The sequence below is a fragment of the Arvicola amphibius genome, chromosome 14 (assembly GCF_903992535.2).
Source record: "Arvicola amphibius chromosome 14, mArvAmp1.2, whole genome shotgun sequence".
Taxonomy (NCBI): Eukaryota; Metazoa; Chordata; class Mammalia; order Rodentia; family Cricetidae; genus Arvicola; species Arvicola amphibius.
Genome location: NC_052060.1, coordinates 19,855,589 through 19,871,568, shown reverse-complemented (window position 1 = coordinate 19,871,568; position 15,980 = coordinate 19,855,589). Strand labels below are relative to the sequence as shown.

The 15,980-nt window shown below is 41.6% G+C and overlaps 1 protein-coding gene across 1 annotated transcript; it reads right to left on the bottom strand.

Annotated features, from left to right (window-relative positions):
* Positions 1–1,447: 1,447 nt before the first annotated feature.
* On the bottom strand, positions 1,448–13,604 carry Taf13 (TATA-box binding protein associated factor 13). Its single transcript, XM_038311429.1, has 4 exons — positions 13,563–13,604; positions 12,288–12,366; positions 5,934–6,031; positions 1,448–2,510 (listed from the first exon to the last, which is right to left on the bottom strand). The coding sequence occupies exons 1-4, from the start codon at positions 13,587–13,589 to the stop codon at positions 2,340–2,342; spliced, it is 375 nt and encodes a 124-aa protein (XP_038167357.1). The 5' UTR covers positions 13,590–13,604; the 3' UTR covers positions 1,448–2,339.
* Between the last annotated feature and the right edge of the window lie 2,376 nt (positions 13,605–15,980).

Here is a 15,980-nt window from a genome sequence, read left to right as displayed (position 1 = left end):
TTAGTTCTGCACTCCAATCTTTACAACAATATCACTACACGTCTCCTTTCCCCCAAAACAAACAAGCAACAACAACACCCCAACCAGGGCTGAATCAGTTCAGCAGTTTAGAGTGCACACTGCTTGCAATGACCAAAACTTGATTCCCAGGCTTCACATCAGATAGCTCCAGCTCCTAGGGATCTGAATCCTCTGCTGGTCTCCTTGGGCACATGTACTCCTGTGTACATACCTACACACAGATATGCAAGTGTGTGTGTGTGTGCGCGCACACACTAATTTTTAAAATTATATGTTATATATAAACAGTAAAATTGTCACATGGGTCTGGTTCATTAGTAGAAAAGTAAGGCATTTAAAATGACTGGGACGTCGGGGCAGGGAAGTTTTCTGAACAAAGTAGATAAAAATTGAATAGTACTCAGTATAAATTCTTTAGTACATTTTTTCAGAATAGAACAGGCCCTGACTAGCAGAAATAGCGACAGACGGCTGGCCATGGTGGCACATGCCTTTACTCCCAGCACTAGGGAAGCAAAGACAAGTAGATCTCTCTGTTCAAGGCCATCCTGGTCAACATAGCAAATTCTCGGAAAACCAGGGATATATATATAGAGAGATCCTGTCTCAACCTTCTCCCCCCAAATCATGACAAATATTGACTGCCATGCTTTTTTAATTTTTAAAATTACATTCATTTTGTCTATGTGGGGTAGAGAAAACATGAGCATACCAAAAAGAGTGTGTGATCAGATGCCAACCCAAAAGCAGAAGTTGGCTCCTCCTCTTACCCTTGGTCCTAGGGGTCAAAGTCAGGTCGTCAGGATTGGCAGCAAGTCTGTTTACTCACTATTTCTTCTAGTCAGCTCTCAAACGTCATTTTTTATTTAAGTAGACTGAAATAGCTCTTCAGTTGCTTTTTGTAAATGTACATATAGGAATATTCTGCCTGCATGCATGTCTGTATACCACTTGCCTGTCTGGTATACAGAAAGCCAGAACCTGAATCCCCTGGAACTGGAGTTAGATGGTTGTGAGGCACCATGTAAGTGCTGGGAATTGAACCTGAGTACCTCTGGAAAAAGTTGCCAATGCTCTTAACTTCTGATCTGTCCAACCCCTTCAACTGAATAAAATAATCAGCCCAGCTATCTCATCATCAACTGACGTGTAGTTTAACAATAAGATAGAAAAGGCTTTATGACAAGATAAAACAGCTAGGACTATCATACAGTAATGGATGCAATATCATGGGAGGGGGATAAAATCACAAACTCAGCTATGTGTCGTGACGCACGCCTTTAATCCTAGCACTCAGGAAGCAGAGGCAGGCGGATCTCTGAGAGTTCGAGGCCAGACTGATCTACAAAGCAAGTTCCAGGATAGACTACACAGAGAAACCCTGCCTCAAAATAAATAAATAAATAAATAATAACAAACTCAAGTATTAATGTGTTTAATTCTTCATCCTTTATTCCTTGTATCAACAGATTAAACAGGTAGTATTTCCCCAAGTACTGATTTAGCGATGTTAAGAAGCACCAGTAGGTTTCACAGAGTAACATTCAGTAATCTCTTTAAATGTAATTTTAATCCTTATTATAAGCTAAATAAAATAATTTAATGCAATATGCTAAATACACACAAAGCCTGCATATCCTTAACTATCAAAATGCTTGCACAGTCACATACTGGTTAAATCAACTATACATTTTTACAGTGAAATTAACTTACATATATGTCAATAGAACACCACCCAAAATATCTGTCCTGACCTCAGACAGATATTTTGCCATCCCTACTACTGAAAGCACTTATTTTAGAAACTTTACTGTTACCAAGGAAGATGAGGTCCACTAACACTTAACAAATAGTAGTTTCTTTAAAAAAAGAAAGAGTTCTTTAGAAAAGAATATTAAAACAAATAAACATTCTTACAAGAACTTAGTTCCTTAAAAGAAACACAAACACGTTCATTCGCTAAGAACTCCTCCCGCCACTGTCATAAAAACTTGAAATACATAAAGCACGGGTCTCAACTTTCATAAAGCCAAAAGGACATTTAGATTGCATGTCATGCAGCTATGGCACAGAGCTGGGCATACACAAGTCCACGAAACACTGCCTTTTCAGACGGAGCTGCACAACTGGAGACACTGTCAGCAGTCACTGAATCCCGGCGAAGAGTTCAGGTATGAAGGCAGGCAATGAAAGGCTCAAGTTACAAAACGAGAACTGAAGGCCTCCTTCATCACATGCCTAGCTATCACATTACTGTAGACAGTTAGAACGTACGGTCTCCAAACAAAATATCAAAATTACAGATATTACAAACGGTGTCAAGATCCATAGTTGGCTTCGTCAAAAGCTTTTCTAGCCCGTTTCAATTCTTCATTCATAGTAAGTAAGTCTTTAACTCTGGCAAACTTCCTTGGGTCCTTTCGAATCAGGAAGACAATATCTTCAACTTGCACTCGACCCTGTCTTCCGATTGACATTGCTTTGTGAGTCTACGACAAGGAAATAGACTCAGTTTTAAAAGTCAAATACTTTTGTGTTTTAATTTGCTATTAAACATGCTGGTGAGGGTGAGAATTTTCTCTTCTAATTACAGCTATTTATTTGTGAACCATCTGTATGTCCCTTTTCTTTTATGTATTCATGTATTTTATGATGAGAGTGCTCCAACTTGATGCACAACAGGAGTCTGATCCTACTACAAAGGGGTTGGGAGCCACCATGTGGTTGCTGGGAATGAATTCAGGACCTCTGGAAGAGCAGTTAAGTGCTCTTAATGGCTGTGCCACCTCTCCAGCCTTCCTTTTCCCTTTTCTATTACACAGAAGTATTTCCTTTATGAGCTTATTTATTTATTTACACACACACACACACACACACACACACATATATATATATATATATATATATATATATATATATATATATATATATATATATATTTTGGTTTTTCGAGATAGGGTTTCTCTGCAGCTTTTTAAGAGCCTGTCCTGGAGCTAGCTCTTGTAGACCAGGCTGGTCTTGAACTCACAGAGATCTGCCTGCCTCTGCCTCCCGAGTGCTGGGATTAAAGGCGTGCGCCACCACCGCCTGGCTACATATATATTTTTTACAATAAGGACATTACAACTACCAAAGTGAGCTGGACAAGGTGATGTACACCTTTACCCCAGCACTCGGGAGGCAGAGAGAGACAGACCTCTTTGAGTTCAAGGCCAGCCTGGCTTATATAAACATTTATATAGCAAATTCCTGGTTTATATAGCAAGCTCCAAGTCAGGCAGGGACTTTATGCCTTTATTTATTTATGAGGCATAATAAATAAATAAATAATACCAAAACCAACAACAAAATCTACCAAATTTTGAGATACATCTGCTCTGTTTTGTGATATAGGTAGAGTTTGTTTTGCTGAGGAGGGGTGGTCTTGTTAAAGGTGTTCTGGGTGCTAGCGAGTGTGTAATAAAGATTAAGCAAATATTAACATTGGGATTTAGTAGCTTGGAAGGAAGGGAAATTTCTGGAGGTAAATAGTAAGACTGGTCATAACACTGCTTAGACCTTTTATACCAAAATTCACACTTGGAAACACAATTGTAACATTTGCTGTTGTTTTGTTTTTGAGACGTGGTCTCACCATAGAACCTGGAACTCACTATGTAGACCAGCCTGGCCCTGAACTCAGGCCTACTTGTCTGATTCCTTAAGGTTCATCTTTTAGACAAGCAGACAAGCCTGGGCTAGTCTTAATTGAGGCGATCCTCCTGCCTTGGCTTCAAGTTCTGGGATTACAAGCATTTAGCATACTGCCCAGTTTTGTTTTTATTTATTGAGAAAAGGTCTTGCTATGTAGACAAGGCTGGTCTTGAAACTGGTGTCCTCCTGCCTCACCCTCCTGAATGCTTAGCATGCTGAGATTAAATCCTGTTTTGTTAGTGTTTGAGTTTTTGTTTGTTTCTGTTTTTTTGTTTGTTTGTTTTATTTCATTTTATTTTACTTTTTTTAGACAGTCTCATTATGTAGCTCTGGATGGTCTAGAACTCGCTATATACACAGACCAGGTTGGATTTTTTTTTTAACTTGTAGTGATCCCCTGTCTGCCTCTGGAATTTTGGGATTACAAGTCTGATCCACTTTGTCTGACTCTGTCATTTAATATGGTGCTGGGGACTGAACCCAGGGCCTCGCACATGCTAAGGGCATGCTCTACCACTACTGCTGCCAATGTTTCCCTTCGATGCTATATTAAACCCAGGCCCTTAAACACACGAGGCACGTGCTCTTCACCAAGCTCAGCCTTAGCCCTTCTGAGAATTTTTTTTTCACTTTTTTTTCTGTAGTAAGGAAATAATCCAAAATAAAGGGTAAACACTCATAAGAACTAAATACAGCCAAATTCAGTAACCCCATCTCTGCTTATATATCCAAAGAAAGAAAAGGAAGAAATCCATGAAAGTGGTCATCCAAGATGTCAGGCGCAGGATTGGAGACATAACTTGGTCATAGTGCATTCAAGGGGCCCTGAGTTCAAACACCAACACCACAGAACAAAACTACCCGGTGTGGGAAGTCCTTCTGTATATGTGTTACTTTTATTGGTTAATGAATAAAGAAGCTGGTTTCGGCCAATGGCTTAACAGAATATAGCCAGGCTGGAATAAATATATAGAGAGGGTGGGTGGAGTCAAGGAAAAGAAGCCATGTAGCCACCACTGGGGACAGACGCCTCGTGGTAAAGTATAAAATAATCAAAATGGGTTAACTCAAGATGTAAGAGCTAGCCAATAAGAAGCTAGAGCTAATAGGCCAAGCAGTGATTTAATTAACAGTTTCTGTGTGGTTATTTCAGGTCTGGGAAGCCAGAAACGAACAAGTGGCCACCTACTGCAACTACCTGTAAATGACTTATACAATTAGGTTATGGTTAATCACATTCAGTATGATAACCAATATGGTAAAGCAGTTGAAGCTCAGTTTGATGGTTTGCCTAGCATGCATAAAGACCTGAGTTTGGTCACCAGCAGTGAAAAATAAATGGGCCCGACAGTCTGTATTCCCTGCTCAGGAATCGGGGCAGGAGGATCAAAACTTCAGGGTCGCCTTTAGGTACACAGTGAAGTCAGCCGAAATACATCAGATCCTGCCCCAAGGGGGAAAAATTCATATGAATTTATATGGCTACTAAAATAATTAAGATTAAAACACATGAAACACACATAAAACATTTAAGAGTAAAATGAATGCCATTATGATCACTATTGTCAAAAACATTATGGAACTTAATTTTAATTTTTTTTTTGTTTTGCTCTTTGGAGAGTGTTCCCAAAGATAAAAAACAAAGCAAAACAACAATAAAAACCTCAAAGATATGACATAAACTGTACATACTTTAAAATAAATACTGGAAGGAAAAGAAGTTATGCTGTATGAGATTATGGGCAATATTTTTTCATTTTATGTTTTAACAAATAAAACTCAGAAACTGGATAAATTGCTCAGTGCTGTTCTTCCAGAGGACCGGAGTTCAATTCCCAGCATTCACACGGCAGGTCACAACCATCTATCTCCAGGTTCAGGGAATCCAACCCTCTCTTCTGGCCTCCAAGAACACAAGACACACACATGGTACACAGACATACTTGTAGGCAAAACACCCATATATATAAAATGAAATAAATCAAAAAACAAATAAAACTCAGAAGTGCTGGAATACATTTATGTAGTCTCTGTTATTAATGGCAATGTAAATTAATGGCAATAGAAGCCATGAACTTGCACAAAGTAGGTACTCAAATGGATAGCTTATTTCAAAAGTTTTAGTGTTATTTAAAGCTTAGAATTTCTAATCTTCAATTAACTAAAACACAAAATTAAAAAACAAACAAAAAAGATGAATAGTTACACAGCTGTCTTACCATCTCAGTAATGAACTCGATGACAAGGTCTTCAAGAATATCCACCGACTCGGTGTAAGGATTCTGGTCATCCCCAAACCCATACATCATACACCGTACTGTGAAAGAATAAGAGCTTTGGTTTACTCAGAGACTGACTAATTTCACCAGTACCTTTCCCATACCAACTAGAATTAAACCAAACTATAAACAATGGTTTGATAACATAATTATAGCTGGGCGAGGTAGTACATGGCTTTCTAATCCCACAGTAGTCAGGAATCAGGGACAAGTGGATCTGAGTTCAGGTCCAGGATGATCTACATACTAAGTTTGTTTCAAACAAACAAAATACTACAATTGTGTCTCCAAGTATGGATTTTGGTATAAAAGGTCTAAGCAGTGTTATGACCAGACTTACTATTTAGCTTCCAGAAACCTGCCTCTTCCTAGGCTACTAAACCCTAATGTTGTTATTTGCCTCATCTCTACCACCCACTCACAGCCATCACAGGAACACCTTTAAATATAGTACGGACAAAGCTAGCGACAGCGTAGCCTTCCTTCCTTTCCTTTTCATGCTCTGGCTGTCCTAGAACTCACTCCATAGACCAGGCTGGCCTCAGACTCAGAGATCCGCCTGCCTCTGCCTCCTAAGTGCTGGTCCGAAAGATCAGCCTTTCCTGAGAGTGATGAGGAAGTGCGGGCACGGGAAAAGAGAAGGCAGAGGTCTTCAACATTACCACAGGGGCGTGAGATAAAGCGCTCCAATTACCTTCTTATAAGAGAGGCTGAAGCCAACTGGGATAGCACATGCCTTTAATCCCAGCACTCGAGAGGTAGAGGCAGGAGGATCTCTGAGTTAGAGGCCAGCCTGGTCTACAGAGTGAGTCCCAGGACAACCAGGACTACACAGAGAAACCCTGTCTCAAAAAAGCCAAAGAAAAAAGAAGCAGGCTGAAGCCCTTTCAGGTTTCATCTGAAAGAACAGAATATACAAGAGAAGAAAAGCCTAATTCAGAGTAATAAAAATAACTGCAAATAGCTAAAAACTTGTTTGGTATTTCCTATAGGCCAGATACTATTTTAAGGCTTTTCATATATAATTCAATTCTTATGCTTGCCTCCACTTTAAACACTATTGACACCCTCATTCTATGGGTGAGAAAACTAGGGCACCAAGTGAAGTGACTCACCCTGAGGTCACACAGCTAGTTAAAACCTTAACTAGCGAACCTTAAATGTGACCCAGCTGATCTGAACACAGTAGTAATAATGCTCTTCTTTGTAGCTTAGAGAAGACAGGACTCCTAAGGACGCTTAACCTATGGTCAATATATTCCAATTACTTCACAGACAGGCTTCACACATTTCTGTATATATACATTTTCTGGGAAGGACTGTAATTTTGGTCAGGTTTTCAAAGGGGTATATGGGGCTGGAGAGATGGCTCAGCAGTTAAGAGCACTGGGTGCTCTTCCAGAGGTCCTGAGTTCAATTCCCAGCACCCAATATAGCAGTTCACGATCCAATGCTCTCTTCCGGTGTACAGATACGTATATAGACAAAGCACTCATATACATAAAATACATAACTAAATCAAAGGGGTATGCAAATGCTGTCAACTCTGGAATGTCTTCTATCTTTGGATAGATATGGACAAGGTCTGTATGCCCTATGTAAGGGTGGCCTTACATTCTTGATCCTTCTGTTTCTACCTCCTAAGTGCTGAGATTACAGTTGTGCACCACCATACTTAGCTTCCTGTTTGTGACAGAATCTCACTATGTAGGCCAGCCTGGCCCAGAACTCTCTGTCCTCCAGCTTCTACTTCCTAAGTGCCAGGGTTACTTTTATCTTGATCCCAGTGGTGACCATAAGTATACATATATACAAATCTGACCAGGTTGTTGTTCTCTTAGAACATGCACAATTTACTTCACGCAAGTCTTATTTTATTTTATTTTTTGGAACGAGGAAGTTGGGCTGGAGAGATGACTCAGACAGAGATTAAGAGCACTGTCTGCTCTTCCAGAGGACATGAGTTCAATTCCCAGTAACCTCAGTGGCTCACAACTATCTGTAATGAGATCTGGTTCCCTCTTCTGGCCTGCAGGCATACATGAGGCAGAACACTATGTACATAATAAGTAAATAATTTTTTTTAAAAAAAGAGGAAGATGGTTCTGTAGCTAAAGATGCTTCCTGTGCAATCCTTGTGATCTAAATTCACCATGTAAAGGTGGAAGGAGTGAATGAACTTCACAGTTATCCACGGCTTTCCTATGCATCATGGTAATAATAATAATAATAATAATAATAATAATACTTTAAAAAAGACAGATTCAGTCAGCTATGGTAGTGCACACCTTTAATCTCAGCACCTGGGAGGCAGAAGCAGGTGGATTTCTATGAGTTCGAGGCCAGCCTGGTCCACAAATAGAGTTCCAAGACAGTCAGAACTGCTACATAGACAAAAAAAAAAAACTAATAAAGAAAATAATAAAATAAAATAAAGAACAGTCTCATTATGCAGCTCTGGCTGACCTGGAACTCACTAAGTAGACCTGGATAGCCTTCCCTAGTAGTAGGATTAATGGCAATCACTACCATGACCAACTATATATAGATATTTTAAAAAGGAGCTTAGAGCATACTTCTTAAAAAAAAATAAGCACATTTTTAACTCCTTTTACATTGTTTTTATTCATTTTATTACTGTTAACGACATTTCATTAACTGCTTAGAAGGGGCTGAGGCAGTGTTTCTCCATGTAGCACAAATCCATAATTCTCCAGAGGATTGGGATTATAGATATATATCATATATTCAGCCTTAGAATAATTCCTATTTAGAAGCAAAAACTGGCAGAGGCAACCAAAGGTAAGAAAAGGGGTGACTTGGAAGCCAGGCTGGAGTACAGTGATCCCTTGTGTTCAAAATGCCAAGAGACTTTAGGTCCCAATACATAATGAAGAAAACAAATATAGGAGAATACAAATATTTTCACTTTCTTTTTGAATTCTATTTTGAAAACTTGTCTTTTTAAGAGAAAATTTTAAGTTTACAGATGAGTTATAAAAGTAGGAGCGTTTCTATATGCCCAATACCTTCTACAACATATATTCATACTAAGAAACCAACATTAGTACAAGGACCTTGTTCAGATTGTACCTATTTTTCTGAGATCTATTTTCTGTTCCGTTCCCTTGTGTCTACCTCACCCCACACCAGAGCTTCACACATGTTGGGCAGAAGCCCTTACCCCTGAGCTACACACCCCAGGCCGTGACTCCAGACCCCAACCTACTAACTTGTCACACCTCTGTAGCTTTCTCCAGACAACTGGTGACAGACCCTTAGCTCTTCCAAGACCTCGACACTTACAGAGAATCCTAGTCAGCTCCTGCAGACTGTTCTATCTCTTTTCTCGGGATTATACCGAGGCTGGAATGCTTTTACACTATTAGAAATAATTTCACATCAGGGGTACAGGCCAATACACCACTCACGATGCTAACTTTGACCAGTAGCTAAAGTGATGCCTGTTATAACTTCCCACTCTAAGTTGTTTTCTCCTTAAATATTTGAGGAAGACACGTCACAAACACTTTGATAGGTGTAATTCACCTACTTCATTAGAACAGAAAACTGACGTTATATAAGATGCACATGTTCAGAAGTTGGCTGTATTTGGTCAAAAGTAAAGGCATAGAAAAATGACAGTGGATGCTTTGAAACTGTGTTACCACACCAAAAGGAAATCTTTAGAACTGGGGATGTGGCTCAGTCAGGAGGGTTCCTGCCAGAATGTCAAGGCTCTGAGTTTGATTCCCAGCACTGAGTAATAAATAACTGGTTGCGGCAGCACAGCCCTGGAATCTTAGTTCTTGGGAAGTGGAGGCAGAATCAGAAGTTCAAGGTCATCTTCATTTACATAGATGGCATAGTAGGTAAGGGCACCTGTTGCCAAGCCTACGGGCCTGAGCACCATCCCTGGGAAACACACAGTAGAAGGAGATGGGAAGGGAGATTGAGGAAGATGAACAAAAGTTTAAGGCCAACCTGGACTATATAGCAAGACCCTGACTGAAAAACAGCAAAAACAGATACAAGAAGAGACATGAAGATTCTATTAGTTCAGTGAGAGTGGCTGTGAAGATTCCAAATTTTTATTATCACAAAGTTAAAGCAACTAAAGTTGAACTAAAGGTTTGAACAAGAAACACTAAGTACCAGGTCTAGAGTGCTAGGCTAGAGTGCTTTCGGTGTAAGGATCCCTTTTTGTTGGTTTTTCGAGACAGGGTTTCTCTCTTGTACCTTGGATCCTGTCCTGGAACTTGTCCAGGCTGGTCTTGAACTCACAGAGATCTGCCTGTCTCTGCTTAAGGGCCCTTTTCATATCTCCTCATGACACAAAGTAAAACCACATACGAATCATGCACTTAGCATCAGGGAGATAGAATAGGAAGTGGTCAGGTTTAAACAAAAATGAAGATACTGGAAAGGATTTTGTTGTTTTGAGACAGGATCTCATGTAGCACAAGCTGGCTTCAAATGCACTATGTAGCTGAGGATGACACTGAACTCCAAATCCTCCAGTCCCTACCTCTCTCAAGAGCTGGGAGTATGGCTATGAGCACCAGGTGTGCCTGGAAAAGGAATTAGACAGTCGAAGGCTGATCTTGCAGTTTCAAGAATTTTTAAATACTGCTGCATTCAGGCATAAATCTATGTTGCTGAACTTCTCAGCACGGAGATGGAGAGTACATTCTCTTGGTGCCTTTCAGAAGTCAGTATGGGCCATGACAAGGAGAAACAGCTAACCTTGCCTATCTTGTCTGCTGAAGGAGTATGACAGAAGGCTAGTACATTACAATCTCCAGCCACTGTTAGTACTGCACACTTCACCACCTTCTGCCTGTTCAGTCTTAGTCCAAGGCCTCAACGTACATCACTTGAAAAGTGGATATAAGAGGAATACAACTTCATGGTCATCTTCAGCTACGTAATACAAGGCCTATCTGGAATACATGAGACCTTGCTAAACACAAAACAAAAGAAGGGAAACACAGCAACAAAAAACAAACCAAAACAGGCAAAGGGTGGTAATGGTGTTCAGGCTGTACCTCAGTTAGCAGCAGAGTGCAAGCCTAACACACACAAAGCCTAGGTTCAATCCTCAGCAAGGCATGAACTGGGACTCATGACACAAGTCTCTGAGTCTAGCACCAGGGTAGTAAAGCAGGAAGATCAGAAGTTCAAAGTCAGACTGGAGAGATGGCTCAGAGGTTAAGAGCAATGGCTGTTCTTCCAGAGGTCCTGAGTTCAATTTCCAGAAACCACATGGTGGTTCACAACTATTTATAATGAGATCTGGTGCTCTGTTCTGGCCTGCAGGCATGCATGCAAACAGAAACACTGCCTACAAATAAATAAATCTTTAATGGGGCAGTGGTGGTGGCTCACGCCTTTAATCCCAGCACTTGGGAGGCAGAGGTAGGCAGAACTCTGTGAGTTCGAGGCCATCCTGGTCTACAAGAGCTAGTTCCAGGACAGGCTCCAAAGCTACAGAGACCCCTCCTGTCTCGGGGAAAAAAAAGTTCAAAATCATACAACTATATACCAAGTTTAGACCCATAGTTTAGACCCCTACTGGAATACAAAAAACCCTACCTAAAGGTGGTGGGTCACACCTTTAATCCCAGCACTTGGGAAGCAGAGGCAAGTGGATCTCTATAGTTCAAGGCCAGCCTTGTCTATAGAGCAAGTTCCAGGACTAGCTCCGTAGCTACTTGGAAATCCTGTCTTGGAAAAAATGAAAACAAACAAACAAAAAACACCCTACTTCAGCTGGGTGGTGGTGGCCCACATCTTTAATCTTAGCACCCAGAGTTTGAGGGCAGCCTGGTCTACAGAGCGAGTTCCAGGGCAGCGGGGGGTCTCAAGAAAACAAAAGAAGTAACAAAACAAAAATAAAACCCTGCCCCCAAAAGGTGATCATGATGACATTCATCATCTTATATGCCATACACAGAGAATAGAGAATAATTAGTACATATGAGTCAAAAAAACAGTTATGCTAAGCATAGGGGTACACACCTGTAAGCCCAGTACTTGAGAGCCTAAGGCAGGAGGATTGCTACCAATCCAAAACTAGCTTGGGCTACACGGTGAGCACCAGAGTAGCCAAGGGTGTATAGACTACCTTTTGAAAAAAACAAGCAAAACAACAATAAAAACAGGCAACTTTATAGGCAAGTCTGAGAACACTGTCCCTTTAGGCAGAATATGCAGAAAAATACATCTACTTTAAAAGGACATGTTCAAAAGCTTTCACTGTCTAAGATAAAAGTATTGCAAAATACAACTTACGTTCTTTGGAGAAAAGTCTCTTTCTTTTCCCCTGTCCACCTTCTGCTCCTCCTCCAATTTCTTCATTTTCCTCCTCAAACTAGAAGTTTAAAAATACATAAAGACATGTCAAATGACTGTCCTGCAATTGATAGTCCACTGAGTTTCCCTTCTGTCCTTTTGTGTGGGCTACGCATTGAAGCTAGGGGCTCAAGTCTAAACAGATGCTCAACCAGTGAACTGCACCTCAGCAGTCTTTTTTTTTTTTTGGAAAGATGCCATTTATGTGTATTATGGGTGCCTGCATTGACCATGTGCCCAAAATAGGGTGTCCAGTCCACTGGAGATGTAGTTATAGGTGACTGTAGATTGCCAGATGTGACAGGAAGTATTAACCACTAAGCTATCACTCTAGTCTCTCTAGGGTGTTTTTTTTTTGTTGTTTTTTTGTTTTTGTTTTTTTTTTTTTTTTTTTTTTGACACAAGGTCTCACTATGTACCCGTCTGCCTGGAACTCAGAGATCCACTTGCCTCCGCCTTCTGAGTGTGTACCATCAAGCACAGTTGAGTATCCCTTTTTCATATTCAATAGTAATAAACCAAACCAAACAGCACAGAATCGTGAAACTTAGCATCAAAGGGTCCTTAAGACCAAGTCCAATTCTCAAGTCACACAGAAATGCTTCTGTTATGGCCCTTAACAACACTACACCTTATGTGTGTAAAAGTTCTTATGACTTGGGTTCTGGGTTTTGTTTTCAGCCAACTAAGTCGTCAGACTGCTAGGCAATACTGCAGTAAAAGACCTGCTACTGATCTGAAGTCTACTCTGCTGTCATCGGAATCAACATCTACTAAGGACCTACCAAAACAGGACTAAAATCTCTCCTTAAGTGGGCCTGATCCTATCTCATGACGAGAAAACCGATGTCTGAAGTTAAATAACTTTCTCAGAGAAAAATGAGTTTGAACTTCAAGCTTCCTGGCTTTACATCGTTTCTCCGTTTCTCACTAGTTTTGTTAGCAGCTGGGCTCCTGGTCCCGCAGTATTAGCTCTGATCTCCCATAGCCCTCCTGGTGTCTTCGAAGTGTCTGGCAGACCCAGATCAAAGGGAAACCCCCTTCCCACTCCTCCTTCCCATCCTGCCGGTCCCAAGACTAAGGTAAATCTGAAGCAAACACTGCGGGGCCCCCACACTCTAGGCTGGATTCCCTGCGGAACGCGAAGTTCGGACAGCCTCCGCCAGGGAGCCCGAGGGAGTGAGGACACAGGCTGTGACAGAGGCGCTCACTCACGGTGGGGTCTTCCTCCTCATCTGCCATCCTAGCTGCCCGCCAGCCTTCTGAGCGCCGTCCGCGGGCCGCTAGGGGCTTTTATAAGATCCTGTGCGTCACTTCCGGCTAGGCGGGCTCTGCGTCGGCACGAACGCGCCTCGTTCTCCTCCGCCCGTCCTCCAGATTGGCTAAAATGCCGTGACGCGCTCGTAGGCGTGGACTCCAGAAGAAGGAATTAAACAGTCAGAAGCCGGGCGTGGAATGCTGTCCTGCCCGCGGGAGGGTGAGGCCAGAGGCTCTCGGATTCGAGAGCAGGCTAGGCTACATGAGCCCGCGTCTCAGAAAAAATACAGGACAGATTTGTACGTACACATGGAGGTTTATACATGCTTGTAATTCCAGCTCCGGAGAAACATGATGGATCTTACCTTCCGGGGCTGATGCACTCAAGTACACAAGCCACACAATCTGTCATACAGTGTTTTTAAATACAATCTTGATGTGTACGCGTGTTTCGCCTGTATGTGTGCAGAGCTAAAGAGGCCAAAAGAGGGCACCCGATTTCCCAGGGGCCGGGGTTAAAGATTGTGAGCTGCTATGTGGGTGCTGGGAATCAAACCCAGGTCTCTGGAATCTTAACCACAGAGCCGTCTCTCCAGCCCCCGTTAATACGCATAACTTTTATTTATTTATTTATTTTTTATTTTTTATTTTTTGGTTTTTCGAGACAGGGTTTCTCTGCGGCTTTTTTAGAGCCTGTCCTGGACCTAGCTCTTGTAGACCAGGCTGGACTTGAACTCACAGAGATCCGCCTGCCTCTGCCTCCCGAGTGCTGGGATTAAAGGCGTGCGCCACCACCGCCCGGCTTACGCATAACTTTTAAAATATATATAATAATTTACTATTATCACTACTCTTATTTAAAAGGAAGGGCCAGAGAGATGACTCAGCCAGTAAAAGCTCTAGCGGAGTAAGCCTCAGGACCAGATTCAATCCCTGGGACCTGTTTAAAAGGTGAAGCCGGTGGTGGTGTTACCCGCCTTCAATCCCAGCACTCGGGAGGCAGAGGCAGGCAGATCTCCATGAGTTCGAGGCCAGCCTGGTCTACAAGAGCTAGTTTCAGGACAGGCACCAAAGCTACAGAGAAACCCTGTCTTGGGGGGGAAAAAGACGAAAGGTGAGAAAACTGATTACACAAGGTTGTCCTTTGCTACAATAATAAGTAAAAAAATAAAATTAAAATTACAAAAGAGCTGAGCCGGGTGGTGGTGGCGTACTCTGGAGGCAGAGGCAGGCAGATCAATGTGAGTTGGAGGCCAGCCTGGTCTACAAGAGCTAGTTCCAGGATAGGCTCCAAAGCTACAGAGAAACCCTGTCACAAAAAACAAAACAAACAAACAAAAAGAGAGCTGAATGCAGTGATGCACGCCTATAATCCCGGCCTCTGGAGGCAGAGGTAGGAAGATCTCCATGAGTTCCAGTCCAGCTAATGGCTACATAATGATACCATGTCTTTAAAATTAAAAAAAAAAATACCCATCAAAATCCCAGCAAAATTCTTCAAAGACCTCGAAAAAACTGTACTCAACTTCATTTGGAAAAGCAAAAAACCCAGGCTACTCAGGCAACTCTTATAAAGAAAACATTTAATTGAGAGGGCTCACTTACATTTTAGAGGTTCAGCCCATTATCATCATGATGGGGATCATGGCAGCATGCACTCAGATGTGGTCCTAGAGCCGAGAGTGCTACATCTTGTAGGCAACAGAAAGTCAACTGACACCCTGGGTGTATCCTGAGTGTATGCAACCTCAAAGCACACCCCACAGTGACACATTTCCTCCAGCAAGGCCAGACCTCCTAATAATGCCACTCCCTTTGGTGGCCATTTTCTTTCAAACTACCACACAGTCCTTCCATAAGGAACCTACAATATGGAAGGCAGTTGGTTTCCCCCAGAGCAAATTAGAGAACCCAAAAAGAACAGCTAGAAGAAAAAAGCCATGTTTTTATTTTTTTAACCTAATTTTGGAAGTGATATCATTCCTGTTCTGTTTTATAGATCTGAGTCAATGAGTTTAGTCCACAATCAAGAAGGGGGATTACAGAAAAACCAAAATATCAGAAGGGGAGTTCACTGGGGCTCCCAGAAGCCGGGTACCATATTATATTACATGATCGATGAATTTAATCTCAAAACAGTGAAGAAAACACTGTGATTTAAGAAGGACTGTTGCAGGAGGAGGAAATAGGAGAGGGGGTGACCATATGTTTAAAGTACATGATATGCTTGTATAAAAATATCATTATGAAACATCATTTTGTACACTGCACCGGTGTTAAAGATTCTACAAGTTCCAAGCCAGGCCTGGGGGAGGGTTAGGACCACTCCCACAGGGTATTTAGGAAGCAGCCCAGAGAAGAACATGTGGTTTCAGA

What these genes read in the sequence shown, in the direction of transcription:
- Taf13 (XM_038311429.1), bottom strand. Translation starts at nt 13,589, where the DNA reads ATGGCAGATGAGGAGGAAGACCCCACC. An exon ending in ATGAGGAGGAAGACCCCACC is followed by an intron (nt 12,367 to 13,562) that starts GTGAGTGAGCGC and finishes TTAAACTTCTAG; the next exon opens with TTTGAGGAGGAAAATGAAGA. An exon ending in GAGACTTTTCTCCAAAGAAC is followed by an intron (nt 6,032 to 12,287) that starts GTAAGTTGTATT and finishes ATTCTTTCACAG; the next exon opens with TACGGTGTATGATGTATGGG.